Source organism: Brassica napus, chromosome A2 (genome assembly GCF_020379485.1).
Source record: "Brassica napus cultivar Da-Ae chromosome A2, Da-Ae, whole genome shotgun sequence".
Classification (NCBI taxonomy): Eukaryota; Viridiplantae; Streptophyta; class Magnoliopsida; order Brassicales; family Brassicaceae; genus Brassica; species Brassica napus.
In genome coordinates, this window is record NC_063435.1 from 21786068 (window position 1) to 21801041 (window position 14974).

The 14974-nt window shown below is 33.5% G+C and overlaps 2 protein-coding genes and 1 long non-coding RNA gene across 3 annotated transcripts; 2 read left to right on the forward strand and 1 right to left on the reverse strand.

Annotated features, from left to right (window-relative positions):
- The first annotated feature begins 573 nt into the window (after positions 1-573).
- LOC106423724 (metal-independent phosphoserine phosphatase-like) lies at positions 574-3123 on the forward strand. Its single transcript, XM_013864494.3, has 7 exons — positions 574-1281; positions 1600-1711; positions 1803-1853; positions 2027-2137; positions 2285-2416; positions 2506-2581; positions 2710-3123. The coding sequence occupies exons 1-7, from the start codon at positions 1082-1084 to the stop codon at positions 2922-2924; spliced, it is 897 nt and encodes a 298-aa protein (XP_013719948.2). The 5' UTR covers positions 574-1081; the 3' UTR covers positions 2925-3123.
- Positions 3124-6855: 3732 nt separating this feature from the next.
- LOC106399964 (protein TPLATE) lies at positions 6856-11060 on the forward strand. Its single transcript, XM_013840397.3, has 6 exons — positions 6856-8762; positions 8852-9213; positions 9298-9601; positions 9686-9808; positions 9904-10353; positions 10427-11060. The coding sequence occupies exons 1-6, from the start codon at positions 7035-7037 to the stop codon at positions 10958-10960; spliced, it is 3501 nt and encodes a 1166-aa protein (XP_013695851.1). The 5' UTR covers positions 6856-7034; the 3' UTR covers positions 10961-11060.
- Positions 11061-11294: 234 nt separating this feature from the next.
- On the reverse strand, positions 11295-13816 carry LOC106399975. The gene is made up of 2 exons (XR_001280207.3): positions 11959-13816; positions 11295-11852 (listed from the first exon to the last, which is right to left on the reverse strand). It is a non-coding gene; the product is annotated as an uncharacterized LOC106399975 (long non-coding RNA).
- Between the last annotated feature and the right edge of the window lie 1158 nt (positions 13817-14974).

Genomic DNA, 14974 nt, shown 5'->3' on the forward strand with positions numbered 1-14974 from the left:
AGAAACAAAATTTTTAAAATAATACATAAACTAAAGATTAGTTATATACTATTTTATATATAATTATTTATAGATAATATATTGATGTGAGTTTCAAAATAAATAAGATGATAATATATAGTTGTAGATAGAAAAGTTTAACATATGTTAATATTTTAAGTTTTTTTGTATAAAATATTACATAATTTACGAATTTTCACATGTTTTTGACGATGAATAATATTTTTTTTTAAATGAAACTTTTTTTAAATATGTCAATCTACCAATTTAATATAATTTTCATATTTAATTTATAGATCACGTCTATTTTAATATAGTATATATTATCCATTAAAAAATTTATAAAACAGCATAGAAGTTTTTATTTTATTTTGTTTTGTCTTATAGATAAAATTTAATTATTATTAATTATAATAAGATTACATTACTAAATATGAAACTATAATGCATTATTAAAACAAATTAAAGCTTTTGTAGAATTTTGTTAGATTTTTTTTTCAACAGATTTTGTTATAACTAAAAATTAAATTCAAATTTCTAATGAAATTTGATTTATTTTTATATTTTATTGATTATTTAGATTTAATGTAAATGAACAAATATATCATAATAAGTAGTCAATTAAATGGTCCTACAATGACTTATTAACAGTAGATAAAATATAAGACTCTAAATTAATAGATTAGTTAGACTAAATTATAAAATTTATAAAATAGCATAGAGTTTTTATTTTCTTTAGTTTTATGATAAAATTTAATTAGTATTAATTTATAATAAGATTTCAATACTAATTATGAAACTATAATGCAATATTTTATTTAAAAAATTAAACTTTTGGTAGGATTTTATTAGATTCTTTTTCAATAGATTTTGTTATAACTAAAAATAAAATCCAAATTTCTAATTAAAATTGATGTATTATTATATCTTTATTGGTTATTAAGATTTAATGTAAATAATCAAATATGTTATATTAAGCAGTCAATTAAATGGTTCTACAATAACTTGTCAATAGTAAATAAAATATAGGATTCTAAATTAATAGATTAGATTATTTGGTCCTTTAAGTTGAATAAAAAAAATGGCAAAACCAAAAAAAATGTTTTTCTTTCCTCGGGGGAAAAAAGTTATAAAAGCAGAGCCTAAATCAACTTATCATAAGTACAACTGTACAAACACACATCTTTCTATCTTCTTATTCTTCTTCTCCTCAGATCTCAAACTCTTACATTTCGTTTCACTTTTCAAACGACAAAAGACCAATAGCATGGGTCATGAATGGTACTCTTTTCTTTCTTAATCTTAATTTCAGATGGTTTCACCACTTATTTATTATTCGTACAAAACACCAAGTAAAACGTTTGTAGCTAGTACATATTATTCTGTTATATACTATGAAAGTCTTGGAAAACATAGCTGTTTCAGATTCGTTAGTTAATCCACTACAACTATTTCCAATGTTCGACTAACTACAAAGTCCATAACGAAACAACATTTTTAGCGCATTGATCATGAATAGTTGATGTGAGTTCGGATACATGCAAAATATATTGCATTCTTTTTTTATGTGTGGTTAATAGAGAATTTACGAATACGTAGTATCGATGCATCCAAGAAGTGCAAATTTAGTGACGATGTCAAAAGTGGAGTGACTGAGATTGTTCTTGTTCGCCATGGAGAAACCACTTGGAATGCTGCCGGAAGAATCCAGGTATCTATACCAATTACCATAAAAAAGCGCAATATCACATGTACATAAACATAAATATATAGATATTTTACATAAAATTTGCCAAATGCAGGGACAAATGGAGTCAGATCTTAACGAAATTGGACAAAAGCAGGCTGTTGCAGTTAAGATCAGTTCATTTCAAGTCTTTATCCTTCGATATATATTGTATTATATACATGATTTATTTATTTATTGACACATGCATGATCATTTCTTTTTTTTGGTAAAAAGCATGATCATTTCTCTTTTTGTTTTTGAAAAAATCTTTTCTCTTTTTGTTCAAATAATCATTAGATCGCTGATAGATTGGGGAAAGAAGAGAGATCCGTAGCTGTGTATTCATCAGACCTCAAGCGAGCCAAGGATACTGCTCTGATGATAGCAGAAACATGTTTTTGTTCAGAGGTTGTAAGATAATAATGTTAGAAAATTCTATTCAAAAGTATTTGACATATTTGTTTTTAGAAAACACCAAAAAACATTTTTCAGTGTAAGGATTACAAAGTTTTATGAGTTGTGATTATATGGTATAATTAAAATATGGTTATACAGGTGATTGAAATACCTGACTTAAAGGAGAGGCATGTGGGTAGTCTTCAAGGACTGTACTGGAAAGAAGGAGCAGAGAAAGAACCTGAAGCTTACTCTGCTTTCTTTTCTTCTCAAAATCATCTCGAGATTCCTGTAAGCTTCATTCATTTTGCTTAACTATATCTTATATGTGTGGACGTGAGGTCATGTTTCTCATGCTTGTCTATTATACAAATCAATAGGGAGGAGGAGAGAGCTTTGACCAACTCTGTGAGAGATCCATGAATGCGCTTGAGCAAATTGCCAAGAAGCACAAAGGTACGTTCATCTATCTACACATTAAAAGCCGATAAAAGATAACATAATTGATCATGTTGTGATGCTAAAAACAGAACTTAAATTGAAAATAACTATTGTTTATTGTATGTGCATGTGTGGAACTGAAGGAGAGAGAGTGATAGTGGTGACTCATGGAGGAGTGTTGAGGGCAATTTATTTGATGATCACAAAAGCTTCATCCGCCGGAAAACTACTTAATGCTTCGGTGAATGTTGTTCACTACCGTGAGGAGAAATGGATCATTGATTCATGGAGCGATGTTTCTCATCTCTCTTCCGTTGGATTTCTCCAACGTGGTTTTGATGGAGACTCCAAGCCCTAGAAAACTATCCTCTTCCCTATTGTTTCTGACAATCGAGAAAGGTCTTCTATCCATTTTATAATGTGCTTCTTTGATGTTTTCTGATTGTCTTTTTTTTTTCCTTTGCTAAGATGTATTTCCGATTATGAGATCGATGTCTTTCTATAAAAGTTTAATTTCTTGTAATTTCCAATAATCGATTGATAAAGATCTTCAAATTCCTCAAATTTTAGATAAATAGTCCTTACACACATAGCTATAGCATAGACTCTACTTATTTCATAAACTAACTTTAACTATTATCACTTGTCCATGTCTCACCTTTATATAATAGACTTATTTTACAAGCAAAGCGACAACTTGATCCAGAAGAATGACATTTAATGACTGCCAGACTTTGACCAGAGCACCCGCTCAAATGTTATTTTAGTTTGTAACATAATATTTATAGTTGTTTTCGATTAGTATATATTTGTATATATGTTTGACTTTGTTCTTAAGTAATATATATATTTTATTGTTGTTTGATCTATAGATAAGTCATATAGATCTTGTTGTTTGATCTATACATTTTGACCATGTTTTTAAAATATTTATAACTTATGTAGGTTGCTTATTTGTTTTTGGACAAATAAATATATTAAATAACTTGTATATTAGATAAATTATTTTTAATTACATTTATATGAAACTTATTTAATCTATTAAGTTTTTTATATTATTTAAAAATAATTTTTATAAAAATATTAATTTTATTATTTTATATTTTTTAAAATGTTTTGTAATAAATCTTATTTTAAAATAGGAATACTGTAATATAATTATTTTACATAAACTGATGTTTTCTTTTAATATTAAAACAAAATATTATAATTTTTTGTTGAAGATTTGTATATATCATGACAATATTGTAATAATTATTTTGCACAAATATTTTAAAATGGACCTTTAACATTTATATATGAATTTGACAAAGTTTAGTTGGTTCATCAATTTTTTTTTTTTTGGCAACAACAAAATTTTATTCTTGTAACTAAAAAGGTCATCAATAATTTTTTTTGTTAAGCGTTGGTTGTGTAGAAGTCGAGCTATGATGTATTGACCTTATTTATAGATACATGCTAAGATATTAGGAGGGGGTATCTTTAACGTAAAGCTTGGTTAAAAAAAAAACTAAATCACGTAATTTTTTTGATGACAAAAAAATCAAGTGATTTTAGGAAAATAATATGAAAGCTAGTATATTTAGCATGATATAAGGTTGTTAGTAACCATTTATTTCATTACTTTATGTATATTTGTAATATTATGTCAGTGACAATATTTTGTAATTATTTAGAAAAAATTAGGTTAAGTACTAAATGTACTTTAGTTTTAATAGTTTAGATTACTACGTAGAAAGATAAGAATGTTATGTATAGATATGTCATTTTAAACAAATATATAATACGATGTCAAAAAAAAAATATATATATATAATACAAGTAAATGTTAGGTTATATTTTAAAAACTATTGATAGTTTTTACAAATCAATAGTTTTATATAATATATAACTTATACATTATATAAAAACTATTGATATTTATAACAACAAATAAAATATCCATACGTGGACGCGAATCAAACTCTATATCTATTCTACTCAAATCAGTTAATATTTTTTTTACATAATCAGTTAAACATGAGCATTCAAGTACAAGTTCAAATACTTATTGTTTTTTGGATATTTTTTTTTTGGATTTCCAAATTAAACTCCGTTAGGGTATTATAAGTTTATGGACAAGATCTGAGTCGGATTTTTTCCTGGTAGGTATCTAACATAAAAATATCTCAATAATCTATATCATTACTTAAAATATCATTAAACAATTTATAAAAAGGAAGTACTCTAGGATAGTACTAAAAAAATTTATATCACAAATATAGATTCTAAATTGCAACAGATTGTTCTCAATTGCAACGGATTGTTCTTAATTGGTGAAGATAGTTTTGGAATCAAAAGAATGACCAGCTTTTGCAAATTATTTGGAAGATATCAAGACCCTGAAAGAAAGTTTCTTCCGATCAGAATTATCCATGTTTCAAGGACGCAAAATTCAATGGCGGATAGACTAGTCCGTAGTGCTAGGGTGCAACCGTCTTTTATCGTCCACATGGATGGATATCACCCAGTTTGGTTTACAGAGTCTGTATGAGTCTGTAAAAGTCGATGACCAAAAAAAAAGATTCTAAGAATCAAAATGACCAAAATATTTCATTAAAGAGGTAAATATACACTTATACCCCTAGAGTTAACTAATCCAAACCATAGAGTTTAGAGTTAATGGGTAGGGATTTGAGTTTGAAGTTTAAAATTTTATAAAATAGAAAATAAATATTAAAAATTTTGAAAATAAAAATTTTAAAAATAGTTTCAAAAAGTATTTTCGAATTACAAAAAAATATAAAAATATTTTTGAAAAAATTCAAAAAAAAATTATAAAAAAGTTCAAATTTGAAAACATATAATCTAAAACTATAAATTTTATTTTTATTTTATTTTTATTTTTTATATATCTAAGGTATTAGTGTTCTTTTACCTATTAAATGAAACATTTTGGTCATTTTCCTCGTTGTGGTCTATTTTTGTGACCAAAACTTGAAAATTATCTATTTATGAGAATCGTCCTTTATAAAAACATAAAAACTACCGCGCGGATCAATCTCTAAGGTAAAACAATCAAATACGCCAGACATCTATTTATCATACATTAAATAAAGGGAAATATTCTAGGATATCACTAAAAAAGTTTCTGTCACAAATATAGACTCTTTAAGAATTAAAATGACCAAAATGTTTCATTAAAGAAGTAAATATTCTTTTATACCCATATGGTTAACTAATCCAAACCTTAGGGTTTAGAGTTAAGGCGTGGGGATTTGGGATTGAGGTTTAAAATTTTATATAATAGAAAATAAATATTAAAAAATTGAAAATAAAAATTTTAAAAATAGTTTCAAAAAGTATTTTCGAATTACAAAAAGAAAATTTGAAAAAGAAAAAAAGAATAAAAAAAACTATAAAAGATTTCGAATTTGAAAACATATAATCTAAAATTATTAAATTTATTTTTATATAGATATCTAGGATATTAGTGTCACTTTACCAATTAAATAAAACATTTTGGTCATTTTCCTCCTTATGGTCTATTTTTGTGATCAAAACTAGAAAAATATCTATTTACGAAAAGAGAAAAAGACTAGGATAGCACCAAACCAAGTTTTTGTTCCCAAAGTAGCACTCAAGGCTCAAAGTCACAAAAATAGGTTTCATTAAAGAGGTAAATATACACTTATACCCCTTGGGTTAATTAATCCAAACCTTAGGGTTTAGAGTTAAGGGGGTGGGGTTTTGGAATTAGAGTTTAAAATTTTATAAAAAATAAATACTAAAATAAAAAATAAAAATTTTTAAAACTGTTTCAAAAATTATTTTTAAACTATAAAAAGAAAATTTGAAAAAAAAATAATTTTTTTTTAAAAAAAAAATTATAAAAATTTCGAATCTGAAAACATATAATCTGAAACTATAAAAAAAATTCTTTTTTTTTTTTTTTTTTTTTTTTTTTTTTTTTTTTTTTTATTTTTTTTATTTTTTTTATTTTTTTATTTATTTATTTTTGTTTGTTTATTTAATTTTAAACCAAGGGTATTAGGGATATTTTACCCTTTAATGAATGTCATTTTTGTGACTTTCTCCTTCTAGTGCTATTTTTGAGATATAAACTTCAAAAGGTGCTATTATTGACAATTGCCCTTACGAAAATTGCCTTTAAATAAAACATCATTAAAATGTGTATGTCTACTTTTTGTAATTCGATTCGAGAAAAGGAATAAATAGCAAAGCTCCCTTACACTTGGATTATTTCCGTATGACAGAACATAAAACGCAAATCACGTGTCGAACTTAGTGGGCTTGGGTTATTCACATTATGGGGCCTCTATAGCCCAAATCACAGCATCACCGCCGTCGGAAAGCTTTCACTGTTTCTTTCTCCTCACATCGTCTTCTTCCTCCATGTCGCATCCCATCTACAGCTAAGCTCCCTAGATCAGATCCCTCTTCCCGGATCTCCATTTCGCGTTAACTCATGGACATACTTTTCGCTCAGATCCAGGCCGATCTCCGTTCCAATGACGCCCTCCGCCAGTCATCCGCCCTCCTTCAAGCTCTCCAACAATCCGCCGCCGGACGAGACATATCGGTGATCGCCAAGTCCGCCGTGGAGGAGATCGTCGCATCTCCCGCATCAGCCGTCTGCAAGAAGCTAGCCTTCGATCTCATCAGATCCACCCGCCTCACTCCGGATCTCTGGGACACGGTTTGCTCCGGCGTCAAAACCGATCTCCATTTCCCTGATCCCGACGTCACCGCCGCCGCCGTATCCATCCTCGCCGCTCTCCCCTCCTTCTCACTCCCTAAACTCATCTCCGATTGCAGCGCCGAGATCGCTTCCTGCTTCGATTCGCCTTCCGATAACCTCCGTTTCTCGATCACCGAGACGCTCGGATGCATCCTCGCGAGAGACGATCTTGTGACTCTGTGCGAGAACAATGTGAGTCTTCTCGATAAGGTCTCCACTTGGTGGGGGAGGATCGGGCAGAATATGATTGACAAATCCGACGCCGTTTCGAAAGTCGCGTTTGAGTCTGTTGGGAGATTGTTTCAGGAGTTTGATTCCAAGAGGATGTCCCGCCTCGCTGGCGATAAGCTAGTGGATAGTGAGAATTCGCTCGCGATTAGATCAAAGTGGGTGTCTTCTATGGTTGACATTGTGTGGAAGAAGAGAAGCGCGTTGATGGCTAGGTCTTTGGTTCTTCCTGTTGAGACTTTTCGTTCCACTGTTTTCCCTCTTGTCTTTGCGGTTAAAGCTGTTGCTTCCGGTAGTGTTGAAGTGATCAGACAGCTTTCCAAGGCTAATACCTCTGGTGCTAATGCGGCGGTTGTGGTGGATTCCAATGCTGAGAAGTTGGTTGGGGTCTCGGATTTGGTTACTCATTTGGCTCCCTTCTTGGCTTCCTCGTTGGACCCTGCTTTGATTTTTGAAGTTGGGATTAACATGCTGTACTTAGCAGATGTTGCTGGAGGTAAGCCGGAGTGGGCTTCTCAGTCCATTATTGCTATTTTAACACTCTGGGATCGTCAAGAGTTTTCTTCTGCTAGAGAGAGTATTGTCAGGGCGGTAGTCACAAACCTCCACTTGCTTGATCTGCACATGCAGGTCTCTTTGTTTAGAAGATTACTGCTTATGGTGAGGAACTTGAGAGCAGAATCAGACAGGATGCACGCATTAGCCTGTATCTGTCGTACAGCTCTATGTGTTCACCTTTTTGCTAGAGAAAGTGCCAGAAGAGGTCAGAAGCCTCTACCTGGGACAGATATTATATCTCTCTTTGAGGATGCAAGGATAAAAGATGATCTCAATAGTGTTACCAGTAAAAGCCTGTTTCGGGAAGAGCTAGTGGCAATGCTTGTGGAAAGTTGCTTCCAGTTATCTCTTCCTCTGCCTGAACAAAAGTTCTCGGGTATGGAGAGCAGAGTGATTGGGGCACTAGCGTATGGCACTGGTTATGGTGCTTTGAACTGGACGGAACCAGCTCTTGAGGTTGTGGAAGTTTGCAGGCCGTGTGTCAAATGGGATTGTGATGGCAGGACGTACGCAATTGATTGCTATTTGAAATTGCTTGTTAGGCTCTGCCATATCTATGATACCCGAGGTGGAGTGAAGAGGCTTAAAGACGGTGCTTCGCAGGATCAAATGTTAAATGAGACGCGTTTACAGAACCTGCAACGTGAGCTTGTCAAGGATCTCCAAGAGGTAATTAAGCATCAACTCAACTTAGAGTTAGAACTTGAACTTTGCAACTTTCAATCTTTCATCTATAAATTTTTATTTCAATTTGGCAGGTAAACACCCCAAGAATCCTTGGGCGTCTTATATGGACGATCGCAGAACATATTGACCTAGAGGGTCTGGATCCACTTTTGGCTGATGACCCTGATGATCCTTTAAATATTATCATAGCAAATATGCATAAGGTTCTCTTCAACTTGGATGCCGCTGCAACTACATCAAATAGGCTACAAGATGTTCAGGCTGTCTTGTTATGTGCCCAGAGGATGGGCTCACGTCATGCAAGAGCGGGCCAATTAATAACCAAAGAGCTTGAAGAGTATAGGAACCATGCTGCTGCAGATACAGTTAGCAAACATCAAACCCGTTTAATTTTGCAGAGGATCAAATATGTTTCAAATCTTCCTGAAAGAAAGTGAGCTTTTTCTCCTTGGCTTGTAATCCTTTTATTGTGTGATTTTGACTGGATTGAATCTAACGCAACCTATTGGTTTTCCAGGTGGGCTGGAGTTAGTGAGACAAGAGGAGATTACCCTTTCAGCCACCATAAACTTACCGTCCAATTTTATGAACCATCAGCTGCTCAAGACAGAAAATTAGAAGGGTTAATTCACAAGGCCATTCTAGAGCTTTGGAGGCCAAAGCCCAGTGAATTAACTCTCTTCCTTGCAAAAGGGGCCAACTCGACTTCTATCAAGGTTCCTCCCACAGCATATCCTTTGACTGGTAGCAGTGATCCTTGCTACATAGAAGCTTACCACTTAGCAGATACAAATGATGGAAGGGTCACGTTGCACTTGAAGGTTGGTATATATTCGATATATCCTTTGCATATTACCTGAGTTCAAATCAGTTGGTAACGTTTCTCTCTTATATTGTGTGTTCAGATAATTAATTTGACAGAGCTTGAGCTGAATCGCGTGGATATACGGGTTGGATTATCCGGTGCCCTATATTTCATGGATGGTTCTCCTCAAGCAGTGCGGCAGTTGCGTAATCTTGTCTCACAGGTTGCATTTTAGACTTGAATGTCTATATAAAAGTTGATCAGTTTCACATCTGTTAGCTGTATTATAATCCACTCTGTGCTTTACTATTGTTGTAGGATCCTGTACATTGCAGTGTCACTGTCGGTGTCTCCCAGTTTGAAAGATGTGGTTTCTGGGTGCAAGTCCTCTACTACCCATTCCGTGGCGCTAGGGGAGATTATGACGGTGACTACTTAGAAGAGGATCCACAGATGATGAAGCAGAAGAGAGGCTCAAGATCAGAACTGGGAGAGCCGGTGATCTTAAGATGTCAGCCTTACAAGATCCCATTGACTGAGCTTCTTCTCCCGCACAAAATCTCACCAGTGGAGTTCTTTCGTTTGTGGCCTAGTTTGCCAGCTGTTGCAGAGTACACTGGCACGTATACGTATGAAGGAAGCGGCTTCATGGCGACAGCTGCACAACAGTATGGTGCTTCACCATTCCTAAGCGGACTCAATTCATTGTCCTCCAAGCCATTCCACAGAGTCTGTTCCCACATTATACGTACAGTTGCGGGATTCCAGGTGAAGTAGTTTTTTCAGTGCCTAAAACTTTCCTGGTCTGAGAAACCTTTTAACTTCTTGTTGGTCATTACAGCTTTGTTACGCTGCAAAGACGTGGCATGGGGGTTTTGTGGGGATGATGATATTTGGGGCTAGTGAAGTGAGCAGGAACGTGGATCTGGGTGACGAGACGACGACCATGATGTGCAAGTTTGTGGTGAGAGCCTCAGAAGCGTCAATCACAAAGCAAATAGAGTCAGATGTGCAGGGATGGTGCGATGATCTAACGGACGGGGGAGTTGAGTATATGCCAGAGGATGAAGTGAAAGCAACAGCAGCTGAGAAACTGAAAATCTCAATGGAGAGAATAGCTTTGTTAAAGGCAGCTCAGCCGAAGAAGACTCCAAAGACTCAGGAGGAAAACGAAAGCGAAGACGAAGATGACGATGACGAAGAAAAAGAGAAGAAGGAAAAAGAGAAAGAAGAGGAGAAGAAGAAGAAAGAAAAAGAAAAGGGAACACTATCTAAGCTGACAGCAGAAGAAACAGAGCACATGGCGCTTCAGGCAGCAGTGCTCCAAGAATGGCACATGTTATGCAAAGATAGAAAGTTAACTAAAAACAACTAAGATAATGAGGAAATGCTGTATTCATTCTTTTGTGTGTTTTAAGATGTGTGTGTCTTAAACATGGATATGTTTTGTTGAAGGGAGAAGGGGTTTTGCTTCATGTCTGCTATTTTGTCTGACATCATAAACAGGGCCGTGTCTATTGTCTGGCACTCAACAAACAGAGAAAAAAAGATAAAGAGTAAAGTGGAGTAATAGAGTGAAAAAGAAAAATGTAAATTAGAATCTATATATATAAAAAAATGTTTGCCTCACTCCTGCTTTGCCACGTCATTAAGTAGTTTAACCATAGAACAACACGTGTCCCTCTTTTTTAGTACGCTGCGTTTCTATATTTAACGTGAACATGTTTTTACCACTTTTTCCATTAAAGCCCAAATGGATTTGAAAAGTGCAAACGAAGGCCCAAATACAACAAGCTAATTACATCTAACCAAACTGTTAATACTAAAAATTAACACACTAAGATGTAATTAGAGATTTGAAGAGAGATCTAGAAAGAACTAGGGGAAACCTCATCGTCTCTACTCTAACATCGACGCTAGAGACGTTTGCCACCACCGTCTCCCCATGATTTTCAATCCCCGTGAAAACTCCTACCTTTACTACATCAGGCCTTCAATAATTGGTGATGATTTCTTCGCAGATGGTTGCTGGGAGAAGTATACTAACTCTAACCTTGATTCACCAGAGAAAACAAAGCCCACACCTGACTTAAACAAGAGTACTATTTAGAAATCTCTCCCCGTACCAATATAGAACCTGATATGATGTATGGCGGTGATAGTAACGTCACGACATGATCTGACGGTGGTGTTGCGTTTTGTTGCCGCCATTGTTGTTGCGTTTTGTTGCCGCCATTGTTGTTGTTGTCCACCGTATGGTCCTCCGGCTGAGAAACGCAAGAACATTCCAAATCTCAAAATCGGAAATGTTGAAAATCGACAAAACATTGAAACTTTCTAACAAATTAATTATCATTTCCATAAAGCTTATACCTTTGGGACAGAAGGAGGTGGAGGAACATAGTAAACATCTTCTTCGTCTCTTCTTCGTTTCTTCTTACAAGCTAATAATCCATCGGAAGAAGAAGACGACACGGCGGAGACGGCGAAGATGGAGTTCGAGAAGGCCCTCCGCTGCCGCCACTTGAGGGATTGGACGGTGGTCCTGAGGATGATGGAGGGTTTAGAGTAGGGGGTCTAGGAGGAGTGATAGGTGCGGTAGGAGATCCCAGTGTAGTTGGAGCGGGTGGAGACGGCTGAGTTGGAGCGGGTGGAGACGGCTTAGGAAAAGGCGGCGAAGATCCCGGCGTAGATAGAGTGGGTGGAGATAGATTAAGAACAGAGGGTGTAGAGGGAGAAGACAGAGGAGGAAATGTGGGAATAATGGGTGGCGGCGAAGGAGAAGAAGAAGGTGTGGTGGCTGTGGAGTTTGATAGTGGAGATGGTGGCTAATCCAGGAGACGGCTCCGAGGACAATGCTTTGCTTAGATCTAAATAAAAAAGGAGAGAGGAGGCTAGGGTAAAGTTAAAAGGAGGGAGGAGGCTAGGGTAAAGTTAATTGAATTTATGTTTTAATCATTTTTCTATGGGGATGATTTTTTGGACAATGAAGCTGTTATGGGGTCCCACACGATTCTTTGAGTTATTTCTTTCTATGTTATAATTTTATAAATGCGTATGTTCTGTTTAACAATTTCTTACAACAGTTTTAAATTTGGAAACAAATAATTGTTTGCTGTGATTATCAAGGGAGAATACGATTAATGTACCATTATGATAATTTGATATTTAATAGCGTTTTAGAAAGAAAAGATCAAAATAGTCTTTTTTATTTTGAATTTTTTAATATTTAATTTTTTAAATTTTTTTTTAAACTATATCCCTAAAACCACACTCCTTAACTCTAAACTCTAAGTTTAGATTTGATAACCCTAAGAAATTCTCTTATATTTACTATTTAATAAAATTTATTTTGATCATTTTCTTCATTGATGGTCATTTTTGTGACAAAAACTCAAAAAATAATATCCTAGAGAATTTCTCAAAAATATATGTGAATTAAAGGATAGAAATGCAACAAATTATTTAAAGAGATCATTTGGTCTTAAAGAGATACGTATACACAAATTATTTTACAAAAAAATATTATTTATTGTATTAATTGCATTAAGAGGAGAAGGCGTAATAACAATTTTTTGCATGTGTGGAAAATAGTTGGAATTCTTCTTGCTCCAAAGCAAAGAAAACAGCTGGACTATTGCATTAAATCACATACTCAAAGCCACTTACTACGTCATCTCCAACTTAAAACCTTATTTTAAAGGGATCAAAATCTCAAAATGAAAATGTGAGGGTTGATTGCTCTAACTATGAATCCTCAAAAAAATCTTTAAAAGTTTATTTATTTATATTGTAATCTTTCACATTAACAAAAGTTATTAATATGGATAAAACTTCACAAATGCATATAAAATATACGTTTAACACGTTATATAACACACGTTATTATAATATGATACAATACTTTAATATTATTGTTTCTGGTTTACACAACTAATAATTAACCGACTTAATAATAAATTTTACTCAAAATGCTTGGTTAATCTATGATTACAAGTTTGTCTCTTTCCTCACTATACTCTTTAGATGCATCCAATACCAGAAAACTACTAAAAATTATGTGATGACACGATGAAAAAAAAAATACTTATCAATACGGTATGGTATATTTAGTCTTCAAATACAATAATATATACAAAATTTAACTAATATGTATATTTTAAAATATAACAATTTATATTGAATATTTACTCTAACTATTTATATAATTTCTAAGAACTCATCCCGCCCGTAGGGCGGGCCGGCCCTAGTAAAAAATGATAAAAAATTGTTGCGCTGGGTTTCATAGTAAAGATGGAGTAAATGTTTACTGTTAAAAACGCTAGACGAACAACTTTAGCAGAGTAAAAGATTTTCTTTCATTTTTCATCTGATTGGCTACAAAGTAGCGCAACTCAGCTGAAAAATATTTTACTAACTTGACTTTTCAGTCACATCAAGACGAATCACATCACTAGGTTAGTTCATCTGTGAGGCTTTTTTTCTACGCAGTTACTTGAGAAGTCCTCTTATTGCCTTTCTCCACCATTTTCCGCCTTCTTCTAGGCACGGATCACTGCTCGCCTTCTCTCTCACGAATTGCTTGTCCTCAAAAGGATGCTCGCTGCCTTAAAATATCCTCAGTTTCCGATCTCTATCTTTATAATTCTGGGTCTCATCGGTAAACTTTCAGCTTTGGTGGACTAGGTGATATATGTGATGTCGTGATCTTTGTTTCGAGACATTTCATGTCGTTTTGGTATACGTATTAAATAAGTTTGTATATTCAAAATTCCTGATTTTCAAGTCAACTTTTTGAATATATAAAAATGCTGTTGTATAACCAAAAACATACGGGAATCCTAGCTATAAGTATTCACGTGACGTTTCAAAAAGGTTTTAATTTACCAAAAAGAAAAAAAACTAATTATATTAGTCAATAATGGGTTGATGATGAGGAGAGCAGCTTCGGACTTTGTTGCTATCCAATACTCCCTCCGTATTCTTTTACATGACGTTTTAGACTCTTTTTTTTGTCTCGTTATATTTGACGTTTTCAAAAAACTATGCACAATATGATAAGATATGACTTTATTTATCCTCATGTTATTATTTCTAGTCAACAAACTCGAGTTTCAATATGGAATAATGTGTTACGTTAGATGATGGTCAATTAATAAAAAGGATAGAAATGACTTTGTAGCAATTTGCCTTAATTTGTGTGTAAACTATAAAACGTCATGTAAAAGAATACAGAGGGAGTATTAGTTAGGGGTTAATTTGCGATGTTTTGAGAAAGAGCAATTCACGTAAATAGAATATTTTCGATTTTTTGTCACAAAAATATACCATAAAAAAAAATGAGCAAAATATTTTATTTAATAGATAATTTTTTTATGGCCTAGATATA